The sequence below is a fragment of the Glycine max genome, chromosome 17, assembly GCF_000004515.6.
Source record: "Glycine max cultivar Williams 82 chromosome 17, Glycine_max_v4.0, whole genome shotgun sequence".
Lineage (NCBI taxonomy): Eukaryota > Viridiplantae > Streptophyta > Magnoliopsida > Fabales > Fabaceae > Glycine > Glycine max.
The window spans coordinates 3,931,696-3,951,843 of NC_038253.2; the positions used below are offsets into that span (position 1 = coordinate 3,931,696).

The 20,148-nt window shown below is 32.2% G+C and overlaps 1 protein-coding gene across 1 annotated transcript; it reads right to left on the minus strand.

Annotated features, from left to right (window-relative positions):
* Positions 1-1,770: 1,770 nt before the first annotated feature.
* LOC100804820 (myosin-19) lies at positions 1,771-16,471 on the minus strand. The gene is made up of 39 exons (XM_006600386.4): positions 16,227-16,471; positions 13,809-13,937; positions 13,369-13,512; positions 13,113-13,258; positions 12,877-13,033; positions 12,640-12,698; positions 12,190-12,349; positions 11,925-12,074; positions 11,710-11,846; positions 11,468-11,614; positions 10,955-11,056; positions 10,824-10,881; positions 10,625-10,726; positions 10,493-10,530; positions 10,126-10,252; positions 9,843-10,013; positions 9,574-9,705; positions 9,343-9,452; positions 9,108-9,168; positions 8,368-8,545; positions 7,350-7,555; positions 7,126-7,245; positions 6,920-7,018; positions 6,589-6,810; positions 6,110-6,249; positions 5,416-5,533; positions 5,276-5,326; positions 5,095-5,175; positions 4,800-4,970; positions 4,517-4,672; positions 4,215-4,421; positions 3,559-3,696; positions 3,407-3,477; positions 3,225-3,324; positions 3,094-3,150; positions 2,962-3,018; positions 2,793-2,873; positions 2,574-2,656; positions 1,771-2,457 (listed from the first exon to the last, which is right to left on the minus strand). The coding sequence occupies exons 1-39, from the start codon at positions 16,227-16,229 to the stop codon at positions 2,334-2,336; spliced, it is 4,593 nt and encodes a 1,530-aa protein (XP_006600449.1). The 5' UTR covers positions 16,230-16,471; the 3' UTR covers positions 1,771-2,333.
* Between the last annotated feature and the right edge of the window lie 3,677 nt (positions 16,472-20,148).

A 20,148-nucleotide genomic window follows, 5' to 3' on the forward strand; every position in this document is an offset into this window, starting at 1 on the left:
AACTTGACATTATAGGGGTGAATATTTTAAAAGATTATTTTGATATAAAAATTATTTTTATTTTAAAAAATTTCGTAAGAATATAATAATTTTATGTCAAAAGAATGTAATAAGTTATAAGACTTTATAAATTGTAAAAATTATCAATTAAAAATATAGCACATTTTGATAATCTTTTAAAAAAATATAATAGTCTTGATTAAATATTACAAAACTCTTCTACACAAAAATTTTAATCCATCACACCTTTATTTATAACCTAAAACCTTAAGCAGTAAATATATGGGTCTGGCCACTTGCTATATATTATTCAACATGTTGGTTTTTATTCGTTGTGAAATTTCTTATTTATAGTTGTATTCAAACAATTTCAATTTTGTAGCTTGCCTGTTTTTCTAAATTAGGTGATAGATATGTTTGCCTGTTCCAAACACCTTGCATGGTGGTGGGTGTTGGTTGTTGGTGGGGTTGGAGTTGGAGTTGTGATTGGGGAATATTGGTGGGCTTTGGAGATAAGGTTAGTAGGAAGGCCTATCGATCATAGAGAGATAGAAAGATAGCGGTGTCAATATATATATAATTTCTATTACTGACTTGCATTATAAAATCATAAATGTTATAACTTTATAAATTATTTGTTGATGAATATTTATATTTTCAAATAATTTAAATATTAATTATTTATTTTTTATATTAATAGTTATTATAAATTTTATACCATTTATAAAATAATATGCTTAATTTAGAGATATAATATTTATATTTCATCATATAATGATAAGGACATCTTTCGTCCAAAAAAAAGAAAATAAGGACATCCGTGTATTATTTCGTACTATATATTTTATTTTCTTAAATTTTTACTCTACCCTTTTTCACCTAAATATACTATGATAATCTACTTTTAAAAAATTTCTTTTTTATTTATTTTATAAACATGATTTTATATTATTCACCGTCCAAATAACATTAAAAATATCTTCATTTTCCAACTCTAAAAATAAATCTATTTGTTAATTTTGAGGAGCTTTATGCTAATTTTTTGTTACAATTTTTTTCTTTGATAATCATCTTATGCAAGTAGTGGTAAACAATTTCTTATCTCATTATTAATTCATTATCTTTAATAACTTAAAAGAATTTAAATTGAAATAATAATATCATAAACTTAATTTTTATTCCAAGAATATCCGTTGAATTAAATGGTTTGAGTGGTTATATTTAATGATATTACTCACTTTTTAATGGACAAGTATTTCCATCAATGAGTATGATTTATCTAAATAATTTTTAAAATAAGAATATAGAAGAAAATTAACAATACATTGAAAGTGGTGATGTATTTCTCTTATTTTACATAGTTTTACACTCTTATGTATATTAAAAGATAGTTCCAGGACAACCTAATGCAGAGATCAACTAACACAAGTTTTTTTTTTATCGGCTAAACTAGCATAAGAAATTGGTACGTAGTAATTGACATGAATATATACTTTAAAATAAATTGACATGAATGTAAGCTTGACAAATTTCTGCATCTTTTTCCGTCTTTTAATCAACTTGCTTTATGAAGTATATATTTCCAAGGAGAAGAAACATGGGTAATTGAAGTATATGCATATTTCCAAGGAGAAGATGCAGAAAGTGATTGCGTTCTGAGATTAAGAAACTGGCAACTTCTAGATGTAAATTTCAAGTTGAAATTTCAACTTCTGATTCACATAACGCTAGTCCTCCAAGTAGTTTTCAACATGATATTTCAAGATACAGTTTAACTCTTAAAAAGAAATGAAACTCAAATAAATGATCTCATGTCTGTACAGGTGCACTGAGTCATCTTCCATTATAACTCAGTCGTTCAAAAAAAAAAACTATCTTAAGTTTAACTTTGAAAAAAGAAAGAAAGAATATTGCACAAGTAAATACAAAAAAGTAATCGCATGAAACAAATATGCTCACCTATAAAATACATGGAGTCACTAATTGCATCCACATTTAACACTTGAAAACCAACCCATATGGAAAAAGAACCCTGGCAGGTGTGACAGAATGCCTGGACACCAGCTCTTACCTATGACCGCCATTTGTCACATGACATGCATCAATAGTGACATGGCTTCTGAACAAAACCCCTAGCGTTGATGAAACTTGAGGGGTAAAAATGAATTAACCCAGGCAACAAACCAATGTTAGAAGCCTGAGTTGGCTAAAATACACTATACACGTGAATACAACGAAATTATATGCACAGCTTGGCACCTGCACCTTGGTGCAATACCCTGAGGATAGCCACGAGATGGAGCATCAGATACAATAATCACCGGGTACTCGTATCACTCCAACCGTGCTAGTAAGAACCCAAATCCTGAGTTCTCACGTATCAACGGAGGAGGATCCACGTCTGCTACTTCTACTTGTTGCATTGATTTGGAAATGTCATCCACCGAAAACGGAATGCTGCAGCAAAGACCAAGACATGTAATGAAACATTTCAAGGTTTAAGAAGAAATGCTACAGCAAAGACCAAGACATGTAATGAAACATTAAATTGTTTGCTGAAGTTGATAGCATACCTCGAGTCATCATCTAACAGGAAAGAAGTGCTGACAGCATTATTAGAGTCCTCAGACATCATAGCTCTCATGTTTGTTATAACCTGCATATAATCAGAGATGTCGAGATTTATCACATTGCAGGTGGTCCATCTTGGGAAATGTTCACAAGATATACATACCCAACCAATACAAATATTGCTAACAGATTAGTAACACAAATTAGCAAGGATAACTTACGTCCGTAGACACACTGTGAGTGCCGTATTTGTCATCCCAGTACATTGTACTTATCCTGTATAACTGTTGTATACTGAGAACCTATAGCAGAAGAATACTATACTTAGTAAGAGAATCAGTGTGAAGTGTGAGGTCATAAATAGTAGGCAGAAAGGAAGAAGGAACCCACTGGGCAAAGCTCCTTTGTAATTTCATTCAGGGACTTTTTGGGTTTTTGATGTATCACCTGAGATTGAAGAATGAGTCAGAAGTTTCAGAGATAATCAACAACAAAATGAATTTGTATAGAAGTAACTCTTACCAAGAATCCAACAGCCTGCCTGATATGTTTCAGTTCCTCCCAAGCAGAGCCAGTATACTGTACAGAAAGATCGGGGGTTTAGATTTTAAAAATGGAAAAAGTAAGATCTGAAATGGTTGCTTGTTGCTCACCTCCTCCGTTGCCTCGATGCACCACTGCTCTAATTCAGCCAGACCTGTTTTTACATACTCTCCATTGCTAAACGAACAACACTCCCGACGCAACAGAAGACTGCAGTAATTATCAGATTAAGCCCATGAAAGAGTCTGAATTCTGCAATATGGCATGCAATGCAAGGAGGGAGAGAGATTACCTATTGAATAATTGAACATTGATGAATGAGAATATTTGAGTGAACACTTTTCGGACCAAGAAAGGGGGTGCCTGTTAAACCAGACATGATTGGTTAAGATCATATATCCATATTCAGACTATGGAAATACAGACATTGAAAGTGAAACTCACATAGTTGGCTTTCATTATCTTTAGATAATTGTTTAAGCTTTTCACAATACTTTGCCAGTGAGCAATTAAAGCTTGCTGAGCAACTGCATTTGCCTGTGCACGTCCTTTTACTAGACTTTGACGCGAGTTTCTTGGAGCCTGCAATTGTTTTTATCACAAAAACAAGATAAATAAACAAATAAAAACACAAGAGTTAACCTTGTTAATTACTAGGTAGCTTGACCGAAGGACGTGCACAAAATCAACTAGTGATTTAGGGATTGCTTGTAAACAATTTATTTTAGTTGCAATTAGCAGATGAAAACTGTTCTTTTCTATGGATTTATTTCTAATCAATCGCGTAAAGGAGAAAATGTTTTCTTTACTAGTTATCAATCTTCAGCAGTTACTACAGGTCACACTGCCGCCTTCAAATGTGTCCTGCATGTCTGATATTCAATAAAAAAAAAAAAACATTTTTTGTTGAATTAAAATAAACATTAGTTGTGACTCTTGTGACTTGTACAACTAGTATAAATATCAGATGACATTCACTTAAAAATTAAATTATAACCCACATGATTTGGTAATTGCTCAAGCTCCTTAAGCAACGATAATTTCACAAAATTTTAATTTCCACCCACCCCCACTCCTCCAAAAATGTAACATCTATTTACCTGTATACACAGTCCAAGTAATGGAGATATCTCCTTTTTTAGGTTGTCTCTTATCATTCCATATATTTTTTCAAGGAAGGCAGTAAGCTGCTGCTTAAACAGCAGTGCTGGATATTTTGCTTCTACTTGTCGTAAATCATCCAGTCTATTAAGACCTCGACCATTTAGAAATGACAATCCAGCACTTTGGGGAGACGCCCTTAGCCCCTGGAATCACAGAAAGCAACCAAAATTGTAAGATGAATAAAATCCACATAAACGGATAAAGTATTTTTCAGAAAGGATATGAAGTTGCTTCATACTTGAGACATTCTTCCAAACAGAGAAGATGACGCTGTTCTCCGCCGCTGTGGTGTTAAGCTAGCAGCTCCACTAGCTTTAAGAGTGCGTTGGAGTAGCAACAACAAAGTAGATGTATTAGACAACCAATAGGCTAATACATCAGTATTATCCTGGGCCTTCAATGGTGCAGAATTCACTGTTAGTAACATATTTTTGGTATTTCAGAAATTGGCACAAGAACTTTTAAATGCAAAAGCACCACGTCATGACCAATATACAAGTAATCCAAAAGAGTCAACTTACCTCAACAGCTGAAGCTATTGTTTGAATTATACGGTCAAATACACTTGTCCTTTCAACTTCAAATGACCTCCAGTGGAGAAGACATTTATATATGACACATGCAGCAACAGGTTTGCCCCCAGAAAATCCCAAATCTTGTGTTATGCACTTGATCAACAAGTCCTGGTTTTCCTGAACAAGAAAATGAAATTTTTAAGAGGAATCAACCAGAAAATTGGGGGATTTAAATTGAAAATTTGGTTTTAACTATTTGTAACAGATTTAGATTACTCAATCAATCTATGTAGCCACTCACTTGCTGCTTCTCATTGAGAGATTTTTGTGGTTTTCCCTCAGATTCAGGTTCACGCACATTGGATACAGCAAGAGTCATATCCTGAAACATATAGACGAGAATTAAACAAATTAAACAAAACCATCCATTACAGCGAAGTTAATTGCTAAAACATACTTGTATAAAACAACAATGTTCTTACCGATCCAATTTTTGCTTCACCATTTAGAGCATTCCCATTTTCAGGTGTCCTCTGCATATTGTGTATGAAATAAATCTCATTGGGAATCTCTCTCCATAAATTATAATGTCAAGTAATGACCTTGTATTTTATTATCTTACCTGAATAATCACTGTCCTTGGTCTCGCAGATAGAGCTTTTCCAGTTGGTGATACAGCCAGTGCTTGCTGACGAAGAACTTGATTTTCTGACTCTGCATTGGAAATCTTTTCCTCCAATCTGCATAATAGAATTTGAAAATTTTGATTAGATTTCATATTAAGGCAGGTATAGATGCTTATTAAAGGGCAAGGGAGAAACATATAACTGTATAATGCATCCAAAGGCATAAAAAACAGTTACACACATGAAGAACAGATGTAAGAGAATGGTTGATAACAGTTGAAGACGAACTACGATAGGAATAATTAATTCCTAGATGCATTGCAGGGTTGGGGGATAGAAAAGTCAATTTGAGTTAAATATGAAATTCAATATATTTAGGCTAGGTATCATAAACCAACTTAACATGCCTCCTCAGTCCTCACACGAGCTCTTTAGACTTAAAGTGTAGATAATGCACAGACTCACCTATAGTGTGCTTTATTTCAAAATATATATATATATAAGAATGGGGGCAGCAAGCACATGAATGGTTTTATATCTAACACTCTAGTTGTTATTTTTAAAATGTGATACATTAGGGATGTCATCAGAAACTGAAAATGATTCATTCATTCTTATGAAATAATTTAAAACTATGGAACAAGTGCTGAAAACTAAATAGATCTTTTTTTCTGCTCAAACTTTACTGACCTCTGAACCAATTCTTGAAGTTGATCCACTTTGCGGTCAGAATCTTCAACCTTTTTAACCATCTCTTTATTTCTAGCTTCAGCCTCAGCCTGAGCTTTTCTGGCCTCTTCTTTAGCCTCTTTTTCCAATAGCAGTGATTCCTGTATGAGAGATTAAATAAGGGTTCTCAATAAATTTACAATTGTTCATCGTAAATACGTATAGTATCCCCACAACTACTACACAAGATAACTCCAATTTTAATTGAATTCAGATTGCAGGATGATCTGCGAGCAATTCAGCATATAATATGTACTTGTAATTACTTTCATATTTCTTTGATATCTTTTGAAATTAAAGGTTAAAAATAAAAAAAGTATAAAAAAAAATCCATTTGCCTATTTAAATATTTTTTATAAGAAACATAAAAATAATTTGTATCAGAAAATGTTATGAATTTAGAAATTACTGATGTATTGTCAATATGATCAATTCCCTACCTTCAAACTATTGACTTCAGCCAATAATGAATTAATCTTTTCAGTATCTTCAATTATAACAGGTGTCTCCTTAACAACTGGAGGTGCTTCTTCAATGGCCTTTCGTGCTGCCTCACGCTCTTTGATGACCCTGGCATTTGCTTCTTCTACTTGTATTTGCATTGCATGTAAAGCTTCCTGTAACTTAGCAGTTTCTTGTGCCTTTTCCTCTTCCAAATCAGTCTGTAACAAGTTAAAATAAGACAAGTTTATGGCATTAAAAATTGCATCATTAATATCAGCTATTAACATGGAAATTAAAATTCATGTAAATATATGATAATGATGTTACCCTCAAACGCTTCTCAATTTGCAAACGCCAAGTAAGTTCTTCAACACGCTTTTCTAGTTTGTCCTTAGCTTCTTTGAGGGCCCCTGTTTCTCTTGCAGCCTGAATGCAGTTACAAAATATTACTCCCAAGGCAACTTTTTATAAAACAAGACTAAGTACACCATATTACACAAGAAACACCATAACAGAGAAAGTATTATTCAAACCATTTTAAGCATTCTAAGTTCCCTTCTAGCAACCCTTCTCCTCCAACCACATTGAGTAACAACTGCAGCCTTTTGCAATCTTTTATAATATGAATATGCAATTAGCCGACGCAAATAAGCCTGAAGAGGTAAACACAGATAATTATAGTAAGGCAAGTAAAACGGTTACATGATTTCATTTTCTTAATTAACAGTCTAACTACGAAGAAGATCAACAACAGCACCTGGATGTAAGTTGCAGCCTTTGTTTGCTTTCTAAATCTAAATTCATCACGAGCTTTCATAGCCCTTAAACCTGTTTGCAGTATAATTGCAGATGATCGTGCCGTTACGTATGATTTTCTGGCAATGTATCCTTTGAATTTCTTTTGTATTTTTACAGCTCCTGCTTCACGTCGCAACTGCTCATAAAGCTTCCGGGACAATATTCCTATTTGTTATTGAAAAGCACCATAAGAAACAGCATCAGATTAAGATAAGTAGTTTATATAAGACCAAACCATGAGAAAGAAACCTACATTACGAGAAAATCCCAACTGATTTAAGGCAGCATGAATTTTATAATGCCATGAACACTAACACAAGTATACCAACAGGGGGATTTATAGAACAAAGGTTTAATGAGTAAAGAAACAAGACTTATATGTTGATAGCAAGACCAATTTGTCACAACTCAAAATATCCATATTTCCCTTTAGTTCCTAACTGCATTTAAGGGAAAAGATGGGTAACTTTCATATTTGGTGGATTTGGGATTTGTAGACAGATCTAAGGGTCTTTTTACTACCGTTCAGCCTCACTTCAGTTTTAGTAGTTTATGAGTTGATAATTTAAGTCCTATATCCATGAAGGAAGAATTTCAGGTAATATCATCAGACATCACCAGCTAAAGCTATGTGTACCTTTCAGTACCAATAGTAGATTGCCATCTACAATCTACTATTAGTACTAAAAGATAATGGAATCTGGCCAGCAAACACTCCTAAATAATACATATCAATATCAACAGCTTGTTCATACAAGAGATTGTCTATGTGTATGTTTGGATTGGTTTCATTTTGCATTCAAGACAGATTACTATTAAAATCTTACCTAGAGAAATTTTGAAGGATGGAAAGAAAAAACATTTTTGTTCTAGAAATTTTGTTAGTCCAAACATGCAGTTATGGTAATGAACTACCAAACAAATAAGCAATAAAAAACAAAGCAAAAATATTTGATAGAAATAAGGAATAAGGATACCTCGCAAAGTAGATTGCAAGCAAATTGCAGCTCGGCGCAATTCAATGAATTCCTTGCGTGCAATATGGGTACGTATTTGCCTCTGGATGATTCTAGCAGCATTTCCAAGAACCTCTGCTCTTCTTGCATCCAATTCAGCCATCTGGCCAGCTCTTAGGAAAACCTTTGTCTTGCCTATCTGGTAAACCATCATAGATCTCGTAAGATTACATGGCTTAGAAAATCAATTCATACAGATAGACTTCCATATAGTATAATGTTGAAAAGGTAATAATAATGAAATAAAAAATAAAGCAATTTTCTAATTAAGAAGTTCAGGAATCACTACAGGTTATACTGATGGAGAAGTTAAAGAGTGGATCAAACAAGCGGATATGCCAATAAGCTTATACTTCTATTTGGTCTTCAAATTCAAAGAAACTTTTTCCCCGGGATAGTCTACAAGAATTAGCATAAAGTTGTTTCAGAAGCTCCATAAGCCTCTTAAGATAGTTGGGTATTTTAATGCATCACCATCATAACCATGTTCTTTGTTAGTTTGATAAAGTATTTTAGCTGCAAATGTTTGGCAATGGATTGACCACCATGTTAAAAAACCAAATCAGATATCGGTTTTCAAATGCAGGGTGACAATTATTTGGGAAAATAGTAGGGCATGGCTCACTGATCCGCTTTCCTAAAACTGACCCTCCCACACACCATTGTCAACATATCAAGTTGTAAGGACCAAGGAGTATCACCTGATAGCCTTTCATACCCATTTTATCCAGGATCATTTGGCATGCAACCTTGTCATCATAGCTGAAAAGGAACAGGTAAAAACAAATAACACATAAATGGAGACAAAAAGCAAGCGAGCTAAGAGTTAAGCAATAGATAATAAGTAACTTCCCCAGAAATCACAGAAATACAAACCAAAAGCACTTTTCCAATTTTTTAAAGATAAAAACAGCCCAAAAGGGAGATGAGCTTTACTTTCCATCCAGAACTTCAGGGGCAAGAACACCAAATCGGTTAAGAAATTCATAAAAGGTCCGTCTGGTAGGATATCCAGCACAGCTGATTCTAATTGCCTCAAGAACACCCTAAAGCAAATAACAATTAGACAAACAATCATCAAGTGTAAACATGTGCCAAACATATTATTCCTTCTTTGCTCAATTATATAAAGGCAATGAAGACAAAGAAAGACCATGATATACTCACACCACAGCGCAATTGTTGGATAATATTGAGATTTTCAAAGATAGCAGGCTTGAGAACATTATTTGGCTTCACACATCTGATATAGTGAGGTTCTGTTGAATTCAGGGTCTCCATCAAAGATTGAAGTTGTAGCTACATGTTTCAGAAATGTGTCATTTACTATGTGCTTAACATAAAAAAAAAAAAACCCAGATATCTGAGACAGGAATGTCAAAGACTGATAACAAATTATAATAGAGTTAAGAATGAGTGGTAAGAATTAATAATACCTTGAAGCGAGATCCTATTGAAGAGAACTTCGATGATTTTGAAGACTCCTCTGGAGAAGGGGGGAATAGACCAGCCACAAATGAGCATTTTGAGGCTATGAGCAGATCCTGATGTTCAGCCACCACATAATCCTTGTTTTTGTCAAGAAACATATCAGCTAGATATGTCACCTGGACAAAGAAAAAATAGTCAAAAAGAAGAAAGAAAAACATTCAAGTAACAATTAAAAAATATGTAGAAAATCATAAAAGGGATGTAATGAAAAAGTCCAAATGTATTTACCTCCCCTGCATAATGGGATATTGTAAAACTAGTCCGAGAAAGTTTAGGTTTGATGAAGCGCTTGTTGTTTTTGAATGTCTGGTACAATTTCTGAGCAAAAGTTTCATGTGTAGACTTTGGAAACATACTGTGTCACAAAGGAGGCTAATATGAGTCCAACCAAATTACAAATTTTAAGCAATGCCTGATATTAAGTCTTACATTATTATATATATCCTACTTTAAACAAATTAGAAATAGCATGCAAGTATGAAAATAAGATAGTTGGAGAAAGTAGCTTCAGAATAGGTAATGCGTCTAGCTTCTATTTAGCGTAAAACTTAAAAGCAATGTTAGATTAGCAATGAAGTCACTCCCATCTGCATACCAGGCTTCATCAAGAAGTGCAATTATTCCTCCAGGCTTCTGCAAAAAGATTGAATGTGAAAATCATCATTACCTGAATTTGTTGAGTTGGAAAACAACAAAAGTATAATTGGTCATACAGCAGCAACTGTACCTTCTCAATTAGATCCAAAACATCTTGGTTATCAACAAACTCTATGTAACTCCAATTGATCTCTTCTTTGGTGTATTCTTCTTGTTCCATTTTAAAAACATGCTGCAGTCATTCAGGGGGGAAAAACAAAAAAACTCAGTTATCCAGGAATTTTTTTTATAGAATATAGACCAAAAATTTGAACCAGAAATTACCAAACCTGATTAAAATGTTGTTGCAGCTTCTCATTTGTAAAATTAATACAGAACTGCTCAAAACTAAGAAAAAGAAATTTATGAGATTCAAGGCTAAATACTAAAAAATAGGTGCTAGATGAAATCATTAGCTTACCTATTGAACTTAAAACTTTCAAACCCATAGATATCAAGAACTCCAATAATAGATTTTGAATTAGGATCTTGCCCAATCGAATTGTTAATCTTCTCCACTAGCCTGGAAGCAATAATGAGAATTTGTCAGAATATGACACCTTGAAGAAAGGAAATCAAGAACAATTTTGGTCCAATCACACATGTCATTCCTGGAGACCACTGATAACAACAAATAATTCCAGAATGTTAGCGTGTGGTTATTTCAACTATAAATGTGATTACCATAATTCTAAAGTAATTTATAACAGGCAAATAAAATTCACAATTGATAGTCAAATTAAATGTGTCAGATTAGAATGTGAATAAAATTTCCTTTGGTTAGAATAAAATTGTTTAGGTTCTTCTACATAATAAATTTTTAAGTTATAGACCTTTTTGATAGTCCTTTCTTTCCTGCAACACATTAATGCAAGAGAGGATCTATATAGAACTTGCAATATTATACATTAAAGTAGTGCTAAAGGTTCATTACCAATCAAACAAACGGGAATAAATAGTTTTAGCTAATGCATCCCTGCTACCAAGCGCTGCAACAGGATCAAGGGTTCTTGTAATAACCTCCTCTGGTGTTACCATCACACGCTTGATCAGTGCATCTTCCAAGCTCTTACAATCACACCTACAATAATTTTTATGTTAAAATGTATTTAACATTGGTGAAATGATAGTGCAGTAATGCATAAGAAATGTATAAAAGGGTTATGTTGGGCATACTTTAGAAGTTCAGCAGTTACATTAAGATGGAACCTAGACTTCTCATCCTTGATGACAGAAGAGTCAATCTCCTCTCCTTTGGCAAATTCAACATTTCCAAGGTGCAAAATTGCTGCAATAACCCTAAAAATAGCCTCCTGAAATACAGGGCTATATCATTAAAGCAACTTTAAAAAGTCCCATTTTATTAACAAATAGGATTCAGAAAGACTAACCTGCTCCTCCTCACTGATTCCAACAACATCCATTGCCCTTCGAGTAGCAAGATATTCTTCAGCATCATCCACTCCATCCAGCGCATAGCTTTTGGATTGATTTAAGTAATGAAAGGAGCTAGGACTTCCCAGCTTATACTTCTCTTTTTCCTATAAAATAGAGAGTCGCGATGATTAAATATGAATATATTAATAATTTAATATAGGAGCCAATCTTTGTGATAGAGATAAGGAAGCATCTCAATATCAAGAAAGAATACTTTACCTCAGCTGGTGCTGCACAGAGAAGGTAAAAGCAATGGTAATTTCTTTCAGGATCTGAAAGTTGACAGACACGGGATCTTTCAAGCAAATATGTCCGTATAGCTGCCCCAGAGATTCTTCCTTTGTTGTCAAATTGTATCTCAACAAATTTACCAAAACGACTGCATCTCAAAATTGGGAGGAATATGACAGGCACCGTGTTATATCATGTTTGAACAAAAAAACAATATGTATTATGTCTTTTTTTACTGCTTAGTTAAACATATAGCTGACAAACAGAACCCACAATTCTAAGAGTTAATAGAATTTAACTGATGACAAACCAAACTGGTCTGTCACAGTTTCTTCTTCCCTTCTCTCTATGAAGTAACTTAGTCACAATCACTTTGCCTAAACCAATTTATGACAATTTTCCTTTTACTTGATATGCCATGCAGCTGTCAACACTCACCTTGAGTTGTTGTTTCTAACTGTTTTGGCATTGCCAAATGCTTCAAGAACTGGATTAGACTGCAAAGTAATTAATACAGAAACAAGTATGAGGAAACAGTTCGCACACTTTTTTTAACACCCTATATATCTAACAAAATGTAGAATAAAATAAAAAAAATATAAATGAACTAAAAGTTATGGAGTAAGGCCCTATAAAAAGGGGTATCCAAAACAAGAAAATGCAACTATATCATACTTCGAGAACTTGTTGTTCAACTGTCCTCCCTTCTACTCCAGATCGGCCCCCAAGATATGCAAGATACCGCATAAGCATTTTTGTTGTCTCTGTCTTTCCAGCCCCACTCTCACCGCTAACCAGGATTGAGTTGCTTTTTCCCTCATTAATCATCGCCCTGATGAATATAAACACGGACATTAATAAACCATACAAAAAGAATAAAACAGAAAATGATATTGACATCTATCAGTCACCTGTATGCAACATCTGCAACTGCAAAAACATGGGGACTCAATTCTCCAAATGCAGCTCCTTTGTATTGTTCCATCATGTGAGTATCATATAGATGCGGTAATCTTTGAAAAGGATTTATTGCAATCAGGATATTTCCGGTATATGTCTGCAATGATGATGGAGGAGTAGCATGATTGTATCATTCATAAGTTTCAATTTTTACTTAATATAAACAATCTCGGTGCAAAATGAAATAATATATATTTAGAATCTTACATAGATTTCATTGAGTTCATATCTAGTTGCCAAATTGTGCAGAACTCCTGGTTCATGCAAGTAAGACAATTTTGTCATATCATCTACACCTCCAGGAGGGGCTTCATTATCCTTGGGAAAAACCTTTGAAATATTTTTGACAACCTGCAACCAGATTTCCAGACTTAACCAATCATGATAGTAAGCCCTAGTATAACTCGTTTTACTACTGGTTATACAAAAGGATCTAGATAATAAAGTAGGAATGAAGTTGGAATTTCTGTAAGTTAAGATATATATATAGCATATGAAAAAATTTATACATTTTGGAAAGTGATATAACACGGTTAGAATCACAGAGGAGTACTTCAAAAGCATTTGCAATAGCAAAAAATAATATACAGAACAAAGAATCTATGCAAACAATCTCACAAACACGCAGTACAGACAGTTTGACTCACTGCTTTCCCATCTGTGGTGCGAGCATGGACTTCTTCACCATTGATTTTAGAAACTTCTCCATCAATCCATGCTTGTGCTGGATCTTCAATCCAGACATGAGAACCTACAATAATATTCACTGGTGCAGACTGCAAAGACAAACATAGTGAACATTCACAGCAAAAATGTTAAATCAGGGAAACAATATTTGTATTTAACCAAGTTGTTGAAGACAAATGAGAGGAAATGAATGCAAGCAAATGTGCTCCTGGCCATAAATGGCATTGCCAACCATAAGGATTTAGTGTACCAATGTATACCACCATTTTAATGTCATTAGTTCATAATTTAACAGCAAGAATAATAAAATTATCGATTAAAAAACAAATATTTAAATAAATAAAAACAAAAGGATAAAGTAACAAATGTTAGATCCATAAATAAATAGTGGCAAATGATCATTGCAAGCAATTACATAATTTCAAGAAGATAAACAGCAAATTATTATCACATTTGTAGTCTGGCTTTGTCATTATATCTTGCTTATCAAAATGCTAATCATCATAGATACTATTGTAAGCTATAAAGCATGGACTTCGACATGTAAACTGCTCACAACATTGACACAAACATTCCGACATAGCTAAAATATATATATAAAAAATTAGCATATGCACTGACGGTGTAAAACAGTTTTTACATTGTCATCCAATCACAAACATCCATATAAGGTAAGTTTGTTACTAGCGGTGATTTTTGATTGGTTGACTATGTAAAACTTTTTACACTAACAATGCATGACAATTAAACTTGTGTGTTTAGTGAGAGAGATTTTTATGAGTGAGAAAAGCAAATCTGATGACCAAAATTAAAAGTTCTTTAAAGACAAATGGTCACTTAAAAAAGTCATGTGACTTGTTAAAAAGCCCACAAGACTTGCATGTACTAATCTTAAATTCTTAATTATTCATGATAAGATCTAATATTCAATATTTATTCCTCAGTCTCATATACAATGGCTTTCTCAGTACACACACACAAATATATACATATATATATATATATATATATATATATATATATATATATATATATAGCAGCATAACAAGATCTAAAATAAAATCGAGATTTGCATATTCTTGTAACCATCTATGATAATTAGCCTCACAAAAACATACTAAGAAACAGTATTTTATAATATTTTATATCACATTTTACACTGACATTTTCTGAATTTAAAAAAAAAACATATATACAATATTTTTTTATAATACTAATGTCCTTTTAGTGTCCATCCACATTTTTTCAAGTAAATGACAAATAAAGAGTGTTCCACACTAATCATACAGGTTTCAGTGTGGGAAATGCATCCAACATTCCCAACACCTAAACATGAGTGTGCTTCAAAAGCCAGAAGTATAGTGTGGGTTTGAAAATTAGCGAAAGTGTTTGGGTGCTAATAATGGTATTGAAGCTGGTTGCTAGTGTCTTGAAAAGGACTACCTATGAAGGGGCTGACCAGAAAGATGGAGTAAAGCATAGTAGAGTGCAGCCACCAAGACGTCAATTCTCAAGGGCAGTGCTATGATAGGGACTTGGGTATTATGGGGTGCCTGAGTCCCACATCATGGGATGCTCAGTGAAATACTTAAGTCGCTAGGGTTTTCCCCCTTGATAGCTAGCTTTTAAGGGAGGGTTCCCCAAGTGCTTGGATGCTTATCAGTTAATGTAATTTTGTATTTGTTTTTTGTCAACAAGTAGTATGTGCAAAGACAAGCAACAATGTTGGCATTCACCAAAGTTGTTGTGCATATAACTGGACCACCATGCAGCTTTGAACTAGCACAATCATTGATAGTCGAGCAATAGTCAAGTGCCAAAACAGATGCCATCTGACCTAACTCAAAGTTTCGCCAATATATTTTCAATTTCTATAGTTTGAAATACCATAACGGATGAACAATTTCTCGCAAGGACGGGTTTATTACTGTTGTCGTCCACTTGATACCAAATCATCCTAACTAAGCTAGCTAGCTATCTATATATATTCAATGGCAATTCCTGAATAATAATACTTACTTACATTTTTCTTAGTATTTTGAGGCAAAAAAGCTATCAAATGTGTACACTTCCTAACTAAAATCATCCCAATCTTATTCATCAACCATTCATATTCCCAAACTCCATTTCACAATATCTTTTTATTAGTAATGCGTGGATCGTCTGACATAACTTTCACCTCGAGAAATAAAAATTTAATCAGAAGCATCCAAAAGCCGTGAAAAAGAAATTAGTCTAGAAACGAAACAATATCCCCCAAACAAATCATAGTCACACGGAAGAATTTCTAAAAGAAAAAAAAATCGAAGTCGAACAGATTCAACGGAGCAGCAGGAGGAGTCAAAGGAGGCGATGGAGAGAGAATAGGGAGAAATTACCATGGCGATTAATGCGGCGCGATCTTCCGGTCTAACTCATCCGAGTCGAGCAGAGAAAGCAACTCAGTGAGTCAGATCGGACAGTAGAGAACGGTAGCTTTGAAGTTTGAACGACAATTCTGAGAGAGAAGAGGCTAAAAATAGAAGCTGGAGAAAACGATAAAGAAGAAGAAAACAAAACCAAAGGTATCGAGCGAGCAAGCGACTTGAGTCTGGTTTCTCTCTCTCTTCTCAAAGCCTTTTTGAAGAAATGAGGTAATAAGAGGACAGCTACTGTACACGATTATTATATTATAATTTAATATAAATAAATATACGGAAAACAAGTTTTAGCTTCTCTGTCCTTCTTTCTCTCTGTACAGTGAGAGAGTTGCTGCGTCTCTCTCTCTCATTGTCTTTTTTTAAGTATCAAATGAAATTAAAATGTTGAGGTTTCTTGTTGGCTGAATGGTCAGGTGGGGCCCGCCAGTGAGAAGGAGAGGGTATAGGCTGAGGCTGGACATTTTCGTGGTCTGCACTACGTTGCCGATTTTAGCTCTACGATCAATGAAAAATGTCTTTCGCAGTTTCTCTAGGTTATTAATGAGAAATTGGAAATAAAAAAAAATATAAAATGTAATAGTAAGTAACATTTTTTTTTGTCTTTAAGCGAGAAATATTTATTGATTTTGCTTTTTTTATAGAAAATTTATTGATTTAGCTGATAATTATTTTTATAAAAAAATTTACTAGTTTGGTATTTTTATAAGATTTTTTTTAATTACATTTTTCATCTATAAAATTCAATGTAAGATTTTTATTAACTCCAGTTTTACACTTGAATTAACAAAATATTTATAAAGTAATAATAAATAATAGGATATCATAAAAAATGAGAAGAAAAAACAAAATGAAAGAGAAACTATTGTGAAAATATATGAATATTATTGTTGAAATAAACTAATATATTATATATTTTTTGAATATTTTGTTAAAAACTAATATGAAACACAATAATGAAATTATGAAAATAATATTTAATAATGGACGTCAATATTATGGTTTAAATTTTGCCTCATCCCTTAAAGCATACATTTGATCATTTTTTACGAAACTACCATCGATTATTTTTTTCTTTTAAGTTTTAGCAGTTGCTTCTGTCAAAAAAATAAAATCTTTTAGCAGTTGCTTAGTTTGAGTTTAATGGCAATATAGGCTCGGTTAATCTTCATATTTCTTTTTCATGGGGACCGCTTCCTTTTTTTCCGTTTTTCTTTAACAATCAATGAATGGGAATATCTATGTTAACATGTACTATATTTTTATGATATTTGCACAAAATAGTTGACGATAATTGTTCGTCGTATATGTTACTCAATTCAATTCATAATAGTGGTTTGTTTCTCAGGAATTTGAAACGTAAAGTATTGCCTGGGAAGATTCTTAATCAAATAGTACATGCACATGTGTATTTTTTTTTTTTTTATCAGCATCACAGTTTATGAAATTATACACCTTATCACATGATCAAATTAAATTTATTCAGTAGTTAACAAAATCTATTCATTTTATAATTTTCAGTATTTTTTTCAAATTTGTATATTTGTGTGTTTTGCACATAGACATATCTATTGACCTTTGAATTATGGAATGGGTTTTTTTTTAAGGTGAAAAAACATGCAACTTTAAATTGTGTTTCTAACAAATAAGTTCCTTAAACTTTCATTTCACTTTAATTAATTCTTAAATTTCTATTATTGTTGCATTAAACCATTATGTCCACACCATTTAGATTAAAGATACATTGAGATAAAGTATGATAATTCAAGATATGTTCTTACTATAGACACAAAGTTTATAAGGTAAACAAGAGGTCCAATTTTATTTAGCAAATCCTTAGCTGATAAAAAAAATCTCTTGTAATAATTCTAATAATTTAGAAACTTGTTATTGAATGAAAATAAAAATTTAAGGTATTTTTTGAAAAAAAAAAACTCAAAGTTAAAAATAGCTGAACTTTTATCTTTCCTTTTTTCGTGTATACAATTATAATAATGAGCTGCAAAAATATTAACTCGTGCCATGGATAATTACCACTTACTTTTTTAAAGGATTACAACTTACTTCAACACTTATATTTCCTCAATAAAAAAAAAAAAACACTTATTTCTGTATGTTGTGAGCGAAACAAGAAAATTCTTACCGTTATTGATTTTAATAATAATAAAAAAGTAAATAAAAGACGCATCACCCTAATTCTAAGAGACATATAACTCCCTTTTATACATAATCATCCAAATTTTAACCTATGTGTGGAAATTGTAACTTCCATCACATAAATATATTTTCCTTTTGAGGAAAAATTTAGGAATCAGCGGGTTGGTTGGGATCAATTTGATTCTTCTTGTTTCATTCTCATAAAAGGCGGAGTGAATATGAATATAAAAAAAAATATGTATTTAAAATTTTAACATGCAGTATTTGTTGAATTTTATCCAATTTGGATATATCCAGGGTAATCCCACTACATTTTTTTAATAATTTTAATTTATTTATATATTTTAAATAAATTATTTATTTAGTTTTTAATTATATTTTAATTCAAATAATATATAAATATAATAAATAACAAATAAATTATAATTAAAAATTAATAATTTAATTATACTTTTAGTTAAATATATATTTTTAAGTTTTTTATTTAATTATTGAGCTAATTGATTTATATTTTAAAAAATTATAACAATAAAATCTTATATATATATATATATATATATATATATGTTATGATCAAAATTATAAAAATGTAATATGATAGATACAGTATGGATATAATAAGTATAATTTGACACTCATTTTTTATTTTTATCCATAATTAAATAGTTCAGATAATACTGTGCTCATGTTTATATATATGGACAAAACGGATAAAATGGGACGAAACCTGCTACTACGGGTTTATTTGCCATGATGAAATGTTATCTAATTACACTGTAATTGTGTATTCCTTATAATTTGTGTTCGAAATGGCCAAATTATTAATTTTCTAACAAGAAGTGAGGCATTTACAATTACAGCCATTTTTTATTTTATTTTTTGGGACAACCCAATGATATGTGTCCGCCCATAATTCGCTGGCACCTAAATATTTTATTAGCAAAATAATTGGAATGAGAAGAGAAGTTTTTAATACCGAGTTACATGCATTATGATCGGTATTGATATACCAGTAAGTACGTATGACATGACAATCACGTTCCGTTCAAACTCAACCAGTCCATAAAAATCGTAACAGTGTCTGCCACCATAACTCCAAATTCCTACTCCCTTCACCACTTTTAGCATTACACTTCATGTTAAAAAGTTTAAGGGCTATGTTGTCTTTTAGTCTTTGGAAAAAAATTTAATTTTTGTTTTTATTTTTTATTTTTCAACATCAATATATAGTTTTTATCTTTGTATTGTTAAAGACACTCAAATTTTTAGTATTCAATGTTAACTATTTTTTCTTTTTTCTTTTTTTGGAAAAGAAGGGACGAAGCCCCTAGACGTCTTTTTCCTTCTATACATATAGATATCGAAAATCGAATATTTTAACAAATGTAGGGAATAAATGGATACTTTGAAAATTAGGAAAAATATAATGTATTTCTCCAAAAATATAATGATAGACGAAATATAAAAGATATTTTCTCATGATAAAATGATTGGTGATGATTTATAAGAAAAATGCATAAAAAAATAAACAAACTTTCAATTGAACCATACATGAGACCATAAAATTAAACATTCATGTTTATGCGATATGTATTTAGATCTAACCCAATTTTAAAAATTAGTTTAAATATTGTAAAATACTACAATTTTTTAAACACCAAGAATGTATTTATTATCATATACAATTTTTCTTTTCCAAGTGAGCAAATTACATGGGGCTGTTTGT

Bases quoted from the DNA above. Each gene is read 5' to 3' on its own strand.
- LOC100804820 (XM_006600386.4), bottom strand. The intron at 13,513-13,808 runs GTGAGTCAAACT...ATCTGGTTGCAG, and splicing joins GCACCACAGATGGGAAAGCA to GTTGTCAAAAATATTTCAAA. The intron at 10,727-10,823 runs GTTTGGTAATTT...GAATGACTGCAG, and splicing joins TGCAACAACATTTTAATCAG to CATGTTTTTAAAATGGAACA.